This window comes from Mytilus galloprovincialis, chromosome 13 (genome assembly GCF_965363235.1).
Source record: "Mytilus galloprovincialis chromosome 13, xbMytGall1.hap1.1, whole genome shotgun sequence".
In the NCBI taxonomy this organism is placed as follows: domain Eukaryota; kingdom Metazoa; phylum Mollusca; class Bivalvia; order Mytilida; family Mytilidae; genus Mytilus; species Mytilus galloprovincialis.
In genome coordinates this window covers 62683090-62701939 of record NC_134850.1, presented here as the reverse complement: position 1 = coordinate 62701939, position 18850 = coordinate 62683090, and the positions used below count along the sequence as shown (strand labels likewise).

The 18850-nt window shown below is 32.9% G+C and overlaps 1 protein-coding gene across 1 annotated transcript; it reads left to right on the top strand.

Annotated features, from left to right (window-relative positions):
* Nucleotides 1-15726: 15726 nt before the first annotated feature.
* Nucleotides 15727-18149, top strand: LOC143057929 (uncharacterized). Its single transcript, XM_076231384.1, has 2 exons — nt 15727-15842; nt 17118-18149. Exons 1-2 carry the CDS (start codon nt 15784-15786, stop codon nt 18145-18147), a joined length of 1089 nt encoding a protein of 362 aa, XP_076087499.1. The 5' UTR covers nt 15727-15783; the 3' UTR covers nt 18148-18149.
* Nucleotides 18150-18850: the final 701 nt, after the last annotated feature.

Below are 18850 nucleotides of genomic sequence, written 5' to 3'. Positions count from 1 at the left end.
AAAATGGGGAAAAAAATGTAATTTGGCATTATGATTAGAAAGATCATATCATAGAAAACATGTGTACTAAGTTTCAAGTTGATTGGACTTCAACGACATCAAAAACCTCCTCGACCAAAAACCTTAACCTGAGGTGGGACATACGGACGAACGAGCAGACGAATGGACGAACAAACGAACGGACGCACAAACCAAAAAACATAATGTCCATAAATGGAGCATAAAAAACACTAATCAAACATATGAATATCCGGCAATCGAGCCTGTGTATATGGTTCCAGAGGAAGCAGATTAAAATCTTAGTTTATCTTTATATATGAATAATATTGCTGTATATACAAATTGACAAGGTTCCCCTCAGTGTTGGATCCAAGGGTGGTCCGGGGGTTGGAACCCCTTTTTTATTTACCGATCAGTGCATTTGAATGGGGACATATAGTTTGAACCCCCTTTACCCTGGGTTGGGACCCCCTTTTTTAAAATGGCGTATTCTGCCCCTGCCCCTTGTGATACGCTATACGCACAAGACTATTTTAAAGATCTATTTTGCTGGAGCTCGCCTTCACTAGTTTTATCGTAGTATTTTAAAAACAGGTTCTGTTATTTTACTTGCAAGACAAAATAGAAGACAAATCAAAGACGATATAATATCAACGGGTGTACATCCATTGGCATTTTTTAAAAAGTGCATTTATTATATGTCATTACAAGGAATTCCAGAAATAAAAATAAAACATCTTTTGGCTTTTAGTTGGAGGCTGTGCAGCACACTTTCTTCATTTACTTGTAAGGTGTCATTTAATTGCGCTTCCCCACTTTTTCATGTGCATGTCATGATGTATGTTCATTTTAAAAATTATATCCTCTACCGTAAAAAAAGATATATATGGTGAACTATGTATTTAAAGCACGTCCCCACTTTTACATTTGCATGTCTTGTTGTATGTTCATTTTAAAACTTATATCCTCTACCGTAAAAAAAGATATATATGGTGAACTATGTATTTAAAGCACGTCCCCACTTTTTCATGTGCATGTCTGGTTGTATGTTTATTTTAAAAATTATACCCTCTACCGTAAAAAAAGATATACATATGGTGAACTATGATTTAAAGCACGTCTCATGTTCTCCTACCTATAAAATAATACTCTCATATAAATACGTTTTATATCAACACCATTAATCATTTGATACAAAAAAAGTAGTTATACAAATACGGATATTTCTTAGAATTGACGATCATCCTTTAAAAGTTACGGTCATCATTTAGAAATTACGGTCATCCTTTACAAATTACGGTCATCTTTTAACCAATTACGGCCACCCTTGTTATGAATTGCTGATTTTGTTACAGTCATCTTAGCGATTTTTTAAAATCGAATTTCCTGTTTCATGCACATTTCTCGGAAGTAATTTGTGATTTCCGTGTGAATCTTTTATAAATTTACATCGTATAAATGTCTCCTTTGTAAAGGAAATGATATAGAAACACTGTAACAGACAATACATATACTGACCTATTTTTTCATCCGACATCTTGGGATGACCGTGAATGCAGTTGCGGTCATCAGCTTTACCCCAGTGATAGTGACTAGATATATATTATTATTATTTGGTTAACAAAGAAATCTGTATTTTGAACACTGATGATCATTATATAGAGCATTGTGGCCTTTTTGTTATATGATTTTGATACTGACGTTATCAGCATGAATATCAAGCAATTCTACAAATGAAATAAATACTAGGCAGGAGGAACAAAGGAAAACTGTAAAAATTGCCTATAAAGTAACAGAACACGAAGAATAAATAAGTCCAAAGATATCATGGAAAAAATATAGTGTCCGTACAACGAGGACTATTCTGGCGATAAAGTGGAGATCTGTGTAATGTCAAGTGATAAGACACAGAGGAATTTTCCGGAGATAGGATGGGAATCTTCACCGATCGTTCTTTAAATTGTATGTTGTTGTCATAATGATTTAACAACGATGACCAATCCGAAGATTATACTTGTATAACAGTTGTTTAAAGTTTCGTTATATTGACACAATTGGACGAGATACCACGACTTTCTATTATATTTCAATATTTTGAACAGCTCTAACATAAATATACTTAAAACAGATAGGACTTGCGCTGTTGTTCTCGATATTTATAAGATGGTTGGAAAAAAGCCCAGAACGGACCAAAGACTTGAGACTTGAAACACGAAGTTACGAAATGAAGAACTCACATATATGACCTAAAAGAAAACAAAAATGATTTATGGCAATTATAGGTCATAAATGTACATATTTTCTTCAAATTGAAAATAAACGTGTTTTTCTTTAAATCCGTACTACTATTTATAGTGGACAGGGAAACAAGTTTTTGCAACTTATATTAATCCCTTTTCACTTTGCACAATCTACTTAAAATATTGATCTTTTATTACGTTATACTACATATGTACGATTGAAATAATGAAATGATTAATATATATGATGAAATTTTAATTAGATTGCACTTTGCAGTATTTAAATTGACATTGTTTATTTTGAAGAGTGCCTTTTCTATTTTTCTTTATTGATTCTTAATCCCAGAGCTTCTAGCCTTGTTAATTGGCATGCACACAGTGTATATGTTATTTTATGTCAAAATTCTCATTTTAAAATATTTCCGTTCAATGTTTATTCATGTGCTTATATATCCGACGTTTTCTTATACTAAAGTTGAAGAAAAAGTCTGTATTTTGATCATGAAAACCGTTAATATTGAAATTTTGTACTATCATTCTGGTCTTAAAATTTTATATTCATTTATTTCGCCTTTCATGGAGGCCTATACTTGTTGTGAATACATCGTTTATATAGGACTACAAAACACAACATGAACACAAAAATCCTCTTCCAGTTGAACGACACTCCATGAAATGTATTGCAGTTGATGTCATTCATTTGTGCAGCAGCGTGCAGATGGCGCCAGTCAGGTTCACAGCTGGTTTGTTCAGCCATGAAGTCTTCAGTGCCAGGATAAAAGCTGAATCGTGTCGTTTTTTGGCGAATTAATTTTTCAATTATTTGTATAATTCTTCACAATTTCTACGGAGCGAAACATTGATTTGCTTTGGATTTTAAGGCGCCATGTTTTAATATTTCCATAATAGTTTATTGGTTTAATAGTGATGAACTAGAAATGAATTTTACATGACACTGAATGAATGATAGAGGGATTATAAGTTAATGTAAATGACATTTCAGACCTATGAGAAATGGACAAATTAATAAAATGGGTGGCTAGGTTCAGTGATCATTCCCGTCATGCATATTATGTTTTACCTTGTCAAGGAAGGGTACAATTCTAAATGAACATCATTACTAATTCGCCTCACCAGTAATCGGAATTTATTAATTAAAAACTGTTAATGACATTTTTGTCCAATGACTCGTGCTATTTTACATGTTTACATGATTGTAATACATGTGTATATATGTATATATACGGTTCTGCCTAAAAGATCATCATCATCTAAAGGGGTAGTTTACTTAGACGGCATGTTTCTGAATCTAAGTGACATATTTGAAAAAGTTTTTTTCCCCACATCGATGATATTTGACCAAAGTTCAAGGCTAGTGCTGCCAGTCAATCCTTCTTGTATAGCCCAAGTGAAGGGTCCTTTGATTTGAACCGAAATGGAAGAATTTAAAAAAAAATCCCACAGTTGTTGATTGAGTTATTTGTTCTTTACTTTACTTTATTTTATTTGACCATTCAGACACAATACATACGAGTAACAAGAAGAATATTGATTCATTTGTTATTGCTGCTTTTGTGCATTTGGTATTGTGCTCACAAGGGTAAGCTTACCTCGGAGATCGGTATTTTTTGTCATTTTACTTTTTAAGGTAAATTGGGTCTCTTATTCGTGTTTGGTCTTTGCGCCTCTTGTTTGAGCATAATATTTTATACCATCGTCAGATGCAATAGTAAAAAGTCATCATTTTCATAATTGACATAACAGTAGTTGGATGAAACCTTATTTAAACTCGCCAGAGATAAGATAATCTGTGTATGTTGGTCTTTTTATTATGCTCCTGTCATTAAGTAAATGATTGTGGTATTAAGTGTTACTCATTCTCGCCCTTCAATCGTTCTGAAATCATATAATTGTCCGGGTATTTTTCTTTATGCCTGCATATATTGATCTAATTTGATGATGCATTCGAATTTCATTTGCATTCGGGGTAGCAAAATTATAGTGGATTGTGTTGGTACATGTACCTGTAGACTCTTATATTTAGGCTTTTATATAGGGTGGGGAAGGGTGACCATACTATGGGCTGAGTTCTTGTAGAGCGGTCTTGGAGGCTTCTATACAGAATCTTGATTATAATCTTTATCTGGCACTTGGTTTCAAGTTTTGATTGTTTCAACATAGAATGTGTGTTAATAGTGTGGCGTATTGCTGTCTGGTACTATAAATCCTTTGGTGTTGCTTATTATGTGCCGTTAAATCACATTGTCTGTTTCACAATTAGCAAATATTCTGGCTTTGATTGTTCTTTTCGGTCTTGTATGACACAATTTGCGGCTGGCTAGTACCTATCAGATCCTAAATCACCTTGTATATATCTGGGTCAGATAGAGGGAACGTACCAGCATGTAGCAAAGCACGCTAGAGGAAAGAAGACACGTCTCCTTTCTCCTTTCCTCTAGCGTTTCAATTTCGAGCTGACGTCTAATGTTTGTTATGAATCCTGGTTCCCGACTCTATTTTTTTTTTTGATAAATCGTATGCCTCTGTTTTGTATTCGCTCCATTTTGTCAATAATCCCATCCATATATGGTTTCCAGATGGTTGCGCCATATTGCATTGTAGGTCTAACTAGGATAAGTTATTTTTATTACTAGGAATATATATGCTGTTTTTAATAGCATATGAAGAAAATTTTGAATATTTTTCAATTTGAATTCTGTATTTTACTGATAAATATAGGCTCAATTTTCAAATCAAGATTACACTTTTAAATTTTAATATGCAAACTATATGACAAAATCAGGAAAACAACATATTAATTATGGAACAATTAATAGCCATATCGTAATTTTCTGAACAAAATCAGAATAATAAGAAGAATTGTATTAAAATTATAGTAAGCATAGTCAGTGATGATTTAATTGTAAATTCATATCGAAATTGATCGCAACAGTTCTTATCTGAATGCAGTTTATGAAAAACGCAATCTGAAAGAAGAAAACCTTAATGAATCAAACAAAACGGAACAAACCTAGTTGTGTCGACAGGGCAGGAAGTAAAATAACAAAAAACCGAACTCCGAGGAAAATTCAAAACGGACTTTTCCTAACCAAATGGTAAAATCACATGCTCTTTCACACCAATTGAATGGATATAGCAACTGTCATTTGCCTAGCAATCATACCGCATCTCCATTTGTATGATAGGTACAGGCATTATCTTATGTAGTAGGTATAGGCATTTTCTTATGTAGAATATGTTTGATTAAACCTCTCATTTGCACGACAGTCACACAAAAAAGTCCATTGTATTGACAACGATGTATGAATAAAACAAAAAGACAAAAAATGTAAAAATGTAAAAATGTAAAAAAAAATATAAGGGAATAGCAGTCAACATTGTGTTATAATCTCAATCAATATAAAACAAACAAACTTGTCAACATAGAAAAACAAAGAGGCTTATAGAAAAAGCACATTAGCAAATACCCCAGACAAGAATACAAAAAGTTACCATAGCACAATAACACAATGACCGGGTGTAAAGTATCGCACCACGTCAAATGATATTCCCCAAAAATATACCTTACATTAAAAGTAATAATTTAGATAGAATAAGAATACCATTACACGTTATAAAGGTTATAAACAACGTGAAACATGTGAAGTTGATATGGAATATAATTCAACAAGGTCTTGGTATGCTCGATGAACTTTTTTTTAGAAAAAGAACGATACGTTTTTTGACAAACCCTGGTTCATCAACGGTTTGTTCAGACACTGGTGACGTTTTACGTAGTGAACGTCTCCTCTTATCAATACATCACACATCACATCTGCGAGTCCATACTCCAAATATCGAATATGAAACGTTCAGAAATTTAACAATTTATATATCTATATACGATATATTTTCCATGCAATTAACTAACAGTTATATAATTAAAAAAAATATTTAAACGTATGTAAATGTGCCAACTTAGGATCTCGTCCATTGTTTCCAATATTTGTGCATTTAGCAGTTAAATATTCATAACAACATTTGATCGCCTATATATATTATGTTTTATTCAATCATCCTACTTTTAAACGAATAAGCACATCATCTGACCTTGAAATATTAATTTTGAAAAATGCTTTCTTATAATTTAAGTTAACGTTTTTTTTCGCAATAGCGCGACGGGTATTTTGACATTGGAAATTTCAAATTAATCTAAGTACCAACTGTTCGCCTATATGAGGCAAAGAATTTCATGGCGTTTCAAACAAGTAATTATTCTAAATGATCGCAGATAAATTTATGTAACCTAGATCAAAAGCTAAACATACGAGAAAGGGTCGGCAACATATTTTTGAATTGGATTAAAATTCCTAGCAAAAACTGTACAAAGGTAAAAATTTCATACAATTTAATTTCAAAACGTTTGATAAATTTCCACACAACATAGGGCGTCTTTGTTCAGATAGAGCTTCAGATATCAAAAGAAAAATGAAAATATGGTGTTTAAATACGTTAAAGATGCTTTTATTGTCAAGATAGCCATTTCTAACAACTAGGGATATATCATTCAAATTATGATATGGCAAATCACTGCGGTATATGGGCTATTAGCTGATCGGATTTTATGGACACTTAAAATTACATTGTTATCATTCGAGACGCCTTGTCAGTTTTCAATCTCGATAAATGTAATAAAATATTTATTGGTTAACATTCTCTTGAAGTGCTGAATTACGGCACATTTTGCCTTGTAATGAATTAATCAGCCGTACAAACCGAAACAGCATCAGTCCTCGCTTGTCAAAGCAACATTATAACTTATTTTCTACAGAAAAAAGTACTAAACACGAGTGCCTATTAAAACAGGTGTAAAATCGGCGGGTTTGCTTGACACAAATTGCGGTGTTCAAGTGGGAAATAAGGACAGTGACGTTTTTATTAATCTAAAGGAAGAAGATTTTTTTAACTTTATTAGCTGTTTTTTATGGCCTAGTCAACCATAAATCAACACTTTTACCAAGACAAATTTGGCTAATCTACGTTTTTGTTTATCAAAGTAATTTGTTACTAACTTGTCCGTTCTTGACCACTATAGTTTATTTCATGATGGTTACTGCATAATTGGCGTGCACACATACGTTTTAGAATTCAAATTAGAAATCGACTGAAAAATGTTCTCAATGATTACTAATAGATTACTGACAGATCAGTTATAGGAAGCACCTATATAGAAAATAAAGACAATGCAATTAGCATTGGAACTCCTTTTACGGCTAATGCTGTGCCAATTTTACTTTGAAGTTTCATAAATAAAATATATCCAAGAACAGAAAGTTCGTATGCACTCCTTTTTTTAAAAGCTCAAGACAGGGCTGTGCGATATATTTTCAACATTTATTTGTCTCGAACTTCTGAGAGTTTATATTCTGCACTACCCGTCTCTTAACCTTGTGTCTTCATCAAAATTTAATAAAGTCGCTATCCATGTGTGTTTATATTGGAAACAATCATGCCTAAGTCATGTCTTTATGAGATGAAACATAGAGATTATATATGGGAGCCAGAATGTTAACAAAACAAAATATCTAGGAATATTATAAATCTCCCAAAAAGAGGCGTGGATTGTGAAACATATAACCTTACCAGAACAAATCGTATAACAGTTCTCCTTATTTAGAACCGTTTCTGACAAGCGTTCTACCCTATAACAGTTTTGACCAGTTCTGATCTAGAACAAATTGTTATGGTTCTGATCTTGTCTAAGAACAGATTGTTATAGTTCTACTCTAGAACTGTCAGTCTAGAACTGATTCTGACAGTTCTATCCTAGAATAATTCTAGAATTTCTTTGATAGAAGTGTTTTAGGGTAGAACTATTTATGACAAATTTTTCTGACAGTTTGAAGGATAGATTGAAGTTATCTGAACTGTAAATTCACATTGTAGATTTTGAATAAAAATATCGTCAGCTTAAATATCATAAGTTTAGGTACAACCTGACAAATATAGAGTGGAATCATTATCGCAAGAACCGCGTATGTACACATTTTAAATTTGTATCCATCAACAAATCTCGAGGCGACCAAAATATGGCAAGACAAGTAATGATGACAGATGAACGTCTGTAAAAAAGGATATTTTTTTCCCTTTCCAATTCACATGAGATCTTCACACTGGTTTTTGGTGGCTTTTGTGTTGTTCAGTGTTAATATTTTGTATTATGTTTTGTAGATTATTTTTTTCTCGTCGGCCCCAAGTTTCTTTTAAGCTACGATGTTTTTTGTATTTCTTTGACTAAATATTTTTTAATTTCCGTTTAGTATCTTTTAGTTCTGTTACTGAAGTCAACCTGTCTTTGGTGTGTTTAATGCACGAAACATTAAATCCCACCACTCGGTTGAATATGATAGTTTTTTTCCATTCGTTCCGTTAGTTCAAATATCTATTTTTTTCAAACGTTTGAATTTGTCAGATTTTACGGATTTTCTCTTGTTTGGATTTACCTTGGAGTTGGGTATTGTTGTTTATATTTTATAATTGATATACTAATATCAGGCCATTATAATATTGCTTTATAAACTATTAAAAATGGTAATGTATATAGAAAGAGAGACGGGATATACCGAAGGAACTGATAAGTCAATGACAAACCCTCAATATGCCATGGCGAAATACGAAAATCATCAAATAGTCTAACAACAGTATACAAAACACAACATAAAAAACTAAAACCAGAGCAGCATTAACCCAAATATAAAAAGTGGGTGATCTTAAGTGTTACAGAAATATAAACAGAATCTGCTCCGCATGTACCATTCCTCGTATTTCTCCAGGAAGTATAAACTCGGTGATAAGACAAATTCGGTTGACATATATATGTCGAAGAAAACAACGAGCGATAATCCGTCGTCATCGGTGATATGCTGTAACGGTCTACCCACTCCTGACCTTAATATAAAAGATTTACATGCGAAAGACTTTTATAACAGAACGACTGTGTGTGGTTCTTAAACCGTTTAGGTACGATTGACCAATCATTCGAAAATATTGTGGAATATCAAATATTGTCAAAAGTATCATTGTTTCTCTGACAAAGGTAATATTTAGTTCAAAAGTTTGAATATCCGCCATCAAACTGTTGTCATATAAATCTATAAGTTTCGTACACAGGGGTTAAGCTTTGATATGGAACATTGATGGGTATGGAGTTTGTAAGCACATAATGATTGTATGCCTACTTACATATTTATTTCATCTGGAAATATTGAAGAGTCGTACCTTAAAATATCGGTATCATGGTAGGAATCACAACAAAGAACTTAAGGGCTTGTTTGGATCAAATGAAGGCAAAAAAATGTTGAATACCAGTTTTCATAAAATAGATCTTTGCTCGATCGATTTATAGAACACGTTGACGAAATTTTGAACTTTTTTGCTCAATTGAAATTGAGAACATATGTGGCTCAAATTGATTTCATTCTTTCAAACCATTTGATTAACATTAAATTAACCGCCGCTTGTGCACTATTTTATTAACCAACATAAGGCAAGATTTTATATAATGTCGCCCTTGTTTTTAATAATATGTCACTAAGTACACAGGCAAAATTTTCTCACATGAATTTCACATGAATCTCACATGAAATTCACATGAAAATTTTACGTCAGATTCACCCCAAACGGGCTTATACATGAAACTCACGTGAAAATTTTCATGTGCATTTCACGTGAATTGAGATTCACACGAATCTGATGTGAATTTTTTCACATGAATTTCACGTGAAATTTACAAAAAAAATATGATATTTTACATGATTTTAATTCAATTTGAAAATTTAGATGTTATTTGAAATACTCTATTTTAAAAAAATCATGTGAATTTCACATGAAATTTTTTTACGTGATTTTCATGTGAAATTCACATGAGTTTCACATGAGATTCATGTGAAACTCACAAAAACTGATTTCACGTGAGTTTCACGTATAACCTCTTTTGAGGTGAAATTGATGTGAATTTCACGTGAGATTCAAATGAATTTAAATTCACGTGAAATTGATGCGAGTGAAATTTGCCTGTATAGCCCAATAAAGAATATATTTCAAAACCCAAACTGCAATGCTTTATCTTTAAAAAAAAAAAAAAAGGAATCAACGATGAAAATCTGCATATTGAAGGGATTTGAAGAAAAAACGATTTGATTTCAGGGAAAATTTTATTAAAACTTTTACTTCATATGTGGAGGTTGACTTCATGAGATCATCATCTCTTTTTATAGATTATACTTCAACACAGAAAACCCACGTACAACTTCACTTCATACTGCAAATTAAAATGCTTAGACACACACATAGCTTACGTATAATTGAAGAAATAAAGAAAATTAAAAAAAATAAACCATGCTGCGCCTAGATTGAGTATTTACTGGAACAAGCGTAGGCTTTAGACGACATTTATTTGACGAGATTATAAGTAATATTTGGTCGTTAAAAATCTACTGTTCAAAATTATAATAACACTTTATCAATATTTTCGAAATGAATAGATTTATCTTTTCAAACTTCATGTAGAGATTAACGTATACATATTAGCTGACTGCACAAGTAAACAACCAGACATTATATTTGCATAGGACGCGTTTCTAATATTCTGCTCATCGTCATCAAAAACAAAATCAACGTGAAACCGTCTCATTATGAATGTGTGTGGTATTTCACGCTTGATTTTAATTCCTTCATCCGACCACGCGTAAAACATCTATAAAGACATTACCCATCATGCTATGACACAGTTGAACTTATTAATTTATTATATTTATTGACAGAAAATCTATGTTTTCAACATCAAAGATGTTTTTTCTGAAGCTTTCGATTTTACCCTTGTGAATTAAAATGATTTCACGATACATTAGCCAAGTCATTTGCAGAACTCGTTTGGTTCATGATCACTTAGTTACAAAAACGCAGTGGAGGAACAGCATGATTTAAAGCGCATTCATGACACGTAATTCTCACAAGTTTGAAACAGGAAGCGGCTTCAACACCGTACCGATCACCATGGCTTTTGTTTCGTATAACCTTCAATATATGAGACATGAGATTAGACAAAAATTGCGTAATGAAGTTAGAAAACTGTATTATTCATTAATTGTTTTTATGATATTCTAAATACGTAGGAAATTGAATATGAGATTAAGTAAATATATTATTCTCTGTTGGGGACTCTGTTCGCCCATCCAAAGCATTATGCAAACACAATTCCCCACTTTCTACTTTTTAAGCGTCTACATCACCGCAGTCTGTAGCGTGATCATTGTAGCCCGTCTCAGACATGTATGATGGTAAATAAATGTATTTTACAACACTAAATTATATCATGCTATAGGATCGAAGCACACACAAACTGGATTTTATTTCCTCCAATGAAATGATTATTTGAGTATTCTGCATTTTCTGAAAAGGTTAACACATACGCATATGTACTAGCGGAATGGTGAGGTCCAATTTTTGCTCCATTTTGTAAAAGTCCTCAATATAATAAATGATATATGGTTAACTAAATTTACGCATTTGGACTTCTCAATGACTTATATGTTCATCCTTTTGACATCGTTGAAATCATCTAACTTTTTAAAATGGTAAGTTGTCCATAGAAAATGTGAATAAAAACTTGACCCACAAAGATACATGTGTTTCCAGTGCAAAACATCAATACACATGCAAGCGTGGAACGACTTTCAGACAAATGACAAATAATTAAAAAAGGCAAACCGACAAAAATACCGAACTCCAAGGAAAATTCAAAACGGAAAGTCCTTATCAAATGGCAAAACCAGAAACTCAAACACATTGAACGAGTGGAGAGCAACTGTTTTATTGTTGACTTGGAACAGGCATTTCCTTATGTGGAAAATGGTGGATTAAACCTAGTGTTATAGCTAGCTAAACTTCTCACTTGTATGACAGTCGCATAAAACTCTATTATATTGACAACAATGTGTATATAAAACAAACAGACATAATAGGTAACCAGATGCTCCGCCGGGCGCAGCTTTAACCCTAAAAAGTTGGGGCAAGTATGGACACAACATTAAAGCTTGACACAGCTCTGAATTTGGATTGTGATTAAAAAGTTGAAACAACATAGGTTTCTGACACAGAATGAATATAGTCTAAGAACTTAAACTTAAAAACTTAAAAATTTTAATTTGGACATTTACCTATTATGGTCCAATATCCAAAATCTAAATACATGGTTAGATTCAGCATATCATAGAACCCCAAGAATTCAATTTTTGATGAAATCAAATAATGTTCAATTTTAGACCCTTTAGACCTCAATGTGGACCAATTTGATAACAGGGCCCATATATTAAAAATCTAGATTCAGCATATTGAAGAACCCCATATATTGAATTTAATTTTAATTTTGGACCCCGATTTGAACCGACTTGAAAACTGAGCCCATAATAAAAAATCTACATGTTTAGATTCAGCATATCAAAGAACCCCAAGAGTTCAATTTTTGATAAATGAGATTAAGTTTAATTTTTGACCTTTAGGAACCTAATGTAGACCAATTTGAAAACAGGACCAAAAATTAAGAATCTAAATACACGGTTAGATTCGGCACATCAAAGAACCCCAAGAATTCATTTTTTGATGAAATCAAACAAAATTTAATTGTTGACCCTCTTGGGCCTTAATTCCTAAACTGTTGGGACCAAAACTCCCAAAATCAATCCCAACCTTTTCGTTTTGTGATCATAAACCTTGTGTTGAAATTTCATAGATTTCTATTTACTTATACTAAAGTTATTGTGCAAAAACCAAGAAAAATGCTTATTTGGGACCTTTTGTTGGCCCCTAATTCCTAAACTATTGGGACCAAAACTACCCAAAATCAATCCCAACCTTTCTTTGGTGGTCATAAACCATATGTTAAAATTTCATAGATTTCTGTTTACTTATACTAAATTTATTGTGCGAAAACCAAGAAAAATGCTTATTTGGGCTCTTTTTGGCCCCCAATTCCTAAATTGTTGGGACCAAAACTCCTACAATCAATCCCAACCTTCCTTTGTGGTTATAAACTTTGTGTTAAAATTTCATAGATTTCTATTCACTTATGCTAAAGTTATAGTGCGAAAACCAAATGTCTTCGTCATACCAATATACGACCAAAAAACAACGGATACAGCAGTCAATATTGTGTTATGATCTTAATTACTATAAAATAAAACAAATGTTTCAACAAAGAAAGACAAAATGGCACAAAGACAAAGCACATAAAAAGACAAAAATACAAAAAAAAAAAAAAAAAAAAAAATACCATAGCAAAATAACACATTGGCGGGATGTATAAATACTGAGCCACGCCAAAAGGATATTACCAACAAATGGACTAAACAGTTAACAAAGACAAATAAAGGATATCTATATCACGTGATTAAGACGATAAACAACAAAAGAACATATAATCTATAGTTCAACACCATCATGTATTATTTGTGCAGTTGATATTACGGACAGTTTTATCTACCATATTGTGTGTGGATTACAAGTTAAAATTCCAGTGTACCGACAATTCAGTTCGGAAAGTAAAAAGTACACTTGCTGCAACCTTTAACAGTGATTTAAAATCACCGAAGACGATATTGTAAACCAAACATCATTTAATTGTGGCATCCATCTTGGATCCTCGTTATAAACGCTTATCCTTACTGGATAAAAACAACGTAAAACAGCTGAGGATGCATTGGAGTCAAATTTAGATAAAATTCCGTTTACCAAAACCAGTATCTTAAAACTTTTTCGACAAAGTGCAATTGATTTCCTTATTCACTAATCTCCGTAAACATAAACATGGATAATGATGAACTTTTACTTATCTCGATAAAAATACCTCAGCCCCGAGTATATATAAGATTAGGTTAATATATTATTCCTCGGTTGGTGACTATGTTCGCCCATCCAAAGCAATATGCTAAACAAACCCCAACGTTTTATGCATCTACATCACCGCAGTCTTTAGCGTGATCCAAGTAGCTTAGGGACTTATCATTTTTTACATGGGAAGGTGGGGCTGCTCATTTTGCAATCAAACGTATAAAATTTTCTTGATCCCCCAAAGAAATTTGTCTATAATTATTTGACCTCCCCCATCAAATTTAAACATTAAAAAAACCCACTTATTATGTTATTTCACGGAAATATTGCAGGCATGAAATATTCTCAATGGTTTGAGTCCAAAACCATATTTGAGGGAAAATTGCCTTGAAATTGGGCTCTTCCATGAATTTTAATAGATAGATAGAGCAAGTCAGTGCTTTATGAAGCTTTTTCTTTTTTTTTCGAATTTCCCTTATTGAACTATTTAAGTAAATTTGTTCCTATGTAACTCTGAACATACTATACGTTAAAAAGTGTTTTTTTTTTAAACAGTAACAACACATTATTTACTAAGAGGAATCATGTTCCTCTTTTGAACGCTGAATAAACTTAAATTTTACGCTAGGCATTTTAGAAACCTCTATTGAGTCGGTAAACTTTTAATATGGATGGTTCATACTTTCAGCTTGAACAGTCCTGGGAACAGTATATCTAACATATATGTTCCTGAACAGTCCAATTACTCATTTATTGTCATATTTCATTAATCATTGTTTATAAATGTGTGATTTATTAGCCTAAAATTACAAAATGGAATAAATGGACCCAAAGGGATCTTATAATGAAAACAAAAAGGTACATAAGTGGTGTTTGTCATCTTAGAATCATTTTTTGTATCAATATTCAACTGCTTGTATACAGAATATTTGGACCATTTATCGGAGAATGGATTGCTCTACACTGTATTATTTCATGATGCAGCGTGATATTAATTTTTTGACAACTTGTGAATTTTGCACAAATCGCTACAGAGATTTCATTTTAATTTATACAAAAATTACACTTATGCTTGTTAATGTAGATCATTCGAAGTTGAGTGAAATATAACAAGTGGATTATTCGGGTTAAGAAGCATCTATGCATTTTAAATGGGACAAAATGACACAAAATGGCAGCTTCCTACATCACCAAAGTTATGAGATATCTTACTTAATTGTATATGAATGGTGGTAAAAATATATTTCCATTTGACTGTTGTAATGTTCTTCTTGATATTTTGTCTCTGACTACTATATCATGTGCAAACAAATATTGATACCCCCACTTTGAAGTTATCAAAAAAATTTGAATCCCCTTAACTTGATCCCAAGTATTTTGACCCCTCCCCCTTTTTTTCCTAGATAAAAAAAATGTTAAGGGAAAAAAGTAGTTTATATCGTGCTATAGGATCGGAGCATAAAAACAAGATTTTATTTCCTCCAATGGTATAATCATTGGGGTTTTCTGCTTTCATTTTTACGTTAAAAATAGAGGTAAAAAAAAACGAACAAAATTTATTCAATCATTGTGAATGGTGGCAAAAGGGAAGCAACTCCAAAAATTCTAAATTTACAGGTTTGTTTACATGAGAACGTCATTGAACATCTAGGACAGTATGTTCAGAAAACTTAGCACACATGATGACAGGCCCGAATTAACTTCATTGATGTCCAGGTAAATAACTTTATTCATTTATATAAAAGCAAATATCTTGGTCTTGTGATATGCCAGACCGACATGTATACATCGTTTATTTAACAATGTCAATGAATGTTTCTGTTTGTATATATATAATAGTATAAGGCTAGTAGTTCCACATATATACAGGTATACCTGTCATGTACTCGATTTTGTGTCATACGAAACTGGTAAAGTCCAATCTACACTCGAAACTCAATATTGATAAATGCAGTGGCGGATCCAGAACTTTTCCTAAGGGGGCCCGCTGACTGACCTAAGGGGGACCCTCCATCCTTCAATGATTCCCTATATAATCAACCAAATTTTTCCCACGAAAGGGGAGACCCGCGCCCCCCAGGCCCCCCTTGGATCCGCCTATGAAATGCATATGTAATACAATTCTCAGGCATAGATCATCCTAAATAAATTAAAAAAAGTGGGAGGGGACAGTGAGTATAATCAGTGAGGCTCTATCACAACTAGTATAACTGTAACGTGTCCCCATTTGTATCTGCAAAGAAATGAACGAAAAAAAATAAATTCAAAGATGGTTAGGAGCATCCACCTCAAACGACACGTAGTTGTAAATTAAACATTACGAAATGCTGCTTATATTTCTGTGAATTTTGAAACATGAGTGAAGGGCAGTCAAAAGAAAGTTAACCACAATTATTGGTCTTTGGTTATACTTTAAGTTAATTTACATTTAGTGTTCACCTCATAAAATACTTGAATGTACATGATAGTGGCGGATCCAGGGGGGCGGGGTTGCGGGGGTCGGAACCCCCTTTTTTTGGACGATCGATCAATGCATTTGAATTGAGACATATAGTTGGAACCCCCTTTTTGTCCTAGGTTGGGATCCGCCCCTGCATGATAGTAATGTGGTTCTGTACCCGCGTCGATTCGTAAAATCTGAACTAATATCGGAAAGGGATTATTATTTTTCGCTTTCTTGGTTCTCACGCTTTTCTTTCGGCGTACTCTTGATCAATTATCGAACATCACTCGGCTCACTATTCTGAAGTTGTTTTTTTTTATCAGTAGTCGACTCTTACATGTCTTATAATATAAATAACTAATAAGTCGTAACTGATCGAGTTACTAAAACGTCTGAGGTTTTTAGTGATTTATTCACGAAATTTTTATCACAACCTAAATATGCTTTCCACTACATACACAAAGATATTGATATATATACTATATGTTTTTTATATTGAATGGACTGAGTCATTTACTTATTTTTGTTCATATTTTTGTTCATTCCAGCTTATGCGATGCTGTCTCAAGCAACGATGAAGAGGCAGTTCGTGATATTTTATACAACCAAGAGGGCAACAACGATGTTATTATGTTAGTGTATGCCTCAGCTGTTCAAAATGGTAACCCGGATATTGTCCGCCATTTTATTGAAAGTGAACATGTTCAAGTCAACGATCTGGATTTGATGTTTGGCGAGACGGCTCTTATGCATGCAGTCAGATGTGGTCGTTTATCTGTTATCAAATATCTTCTCCAGAACGAAGCAGATATTAACTTTAAAAGTAGTCAAAATGGAGTCACGGCTCTCCATGTATGTGTGAGTGGACCGGAAAGGCCACAAAATAACTGGGAAATTCTCAATTGTCTTCTTGAAAATACCAAAATAGACTTAGAGGCTAGAAATAACGATGGTCAGACTCCTCTAATCCTAGCTTCTAACCAAGCCAAAGTGGAGGAAATTAAACGATTACTTGAGGCAGGATGTGATATGTACGCAATACACCACAGACAGGGACAGATAGCAGCACATTTCTGTATGTCCTCAAGATACTTCTCAGCATTTACGGTCGTCGTTGACTGTTTCCGTTTATTTTTAGAAAATAGAATAGACCCCGACTTCCGAGACACATCTGATATTCCATTTATTGGCTATGCAATAAACACAGGGGTTTACAAAATATTGTGCCTACTTATTTATTCCAACTGTGATATAAATATTTTATACAAAGATAAGTCAGAAACGAGTTGTCCACCATTCGTCCATGCTTGTCAACGAAAACAAAAGCGAATTATAGAAACTTTATTTGCCGCTGGATGTGATGTAGATAAACGGCGCGACATTGTATGTGATGACCTTGGGCATTTTAATTTAGCTGATATTGGGAAATCCCCAAGAACTTTAAAACAATTATGTCGAATTATCATACGCAGACAAATTGGACATTATCCTCATTTAGTTATAGATGAATTAGGTCTTCCAAAAACTGTTTCTAACTACATCTTATTGAAAGATGTTATTGATGTTGAATTATCATAAAACGCATTTTAATATGCATTTTATTTTGTTTCATAGTCGTGATATAATTATGTTAAAGCAGTGTAATATTCCTCGACATGATTCATTAAAAAAAAAGAGAGGCGAAAGGTACTATAGGGACTTTCAAACTCAGGAGTCAAAAATAAGCTGACAGCGCCATGACAAGCTCTATACCTTCATCAGACCTGCACCTAGCTATACAAAATCTATATCGCCTATGATAATCAAAATATAGAGCGATCTCTATGTTATGGTTCAAAATAAAACAAAAAATAAACACAAATTTTGGGTGTATGTTTCCAAAGGATATTGTTTATTTTTTAATCATTAAAACATCACTCGAATGACCTGAATAAGAAATGTTGTGGGTATATACGCAAATAGGACAGCAATCCGACGACAAAGGAATATCGATAAGAGTAGGTAAAAAGATAAATACATACAAATGTATATTGATTGGTACATACAGAGGTATATAGATTAAAAAATACAAAAGTATATGGATCCATAAATATATCCGTATTAGCATGATTGATCAGAGACATTAAACAGTTAATACATCGTGTCATAGATCAAATGTATTGGTTCAGTGTATGTTCACTTGCTAGTGTTAATATGTCTTTTGGTTAAGTTAAGCCATTATAATTGTTATTTTATAGTGAGTCTTTCTGTTTTGTGATGTTACACTATTGTTTCAGGTAAG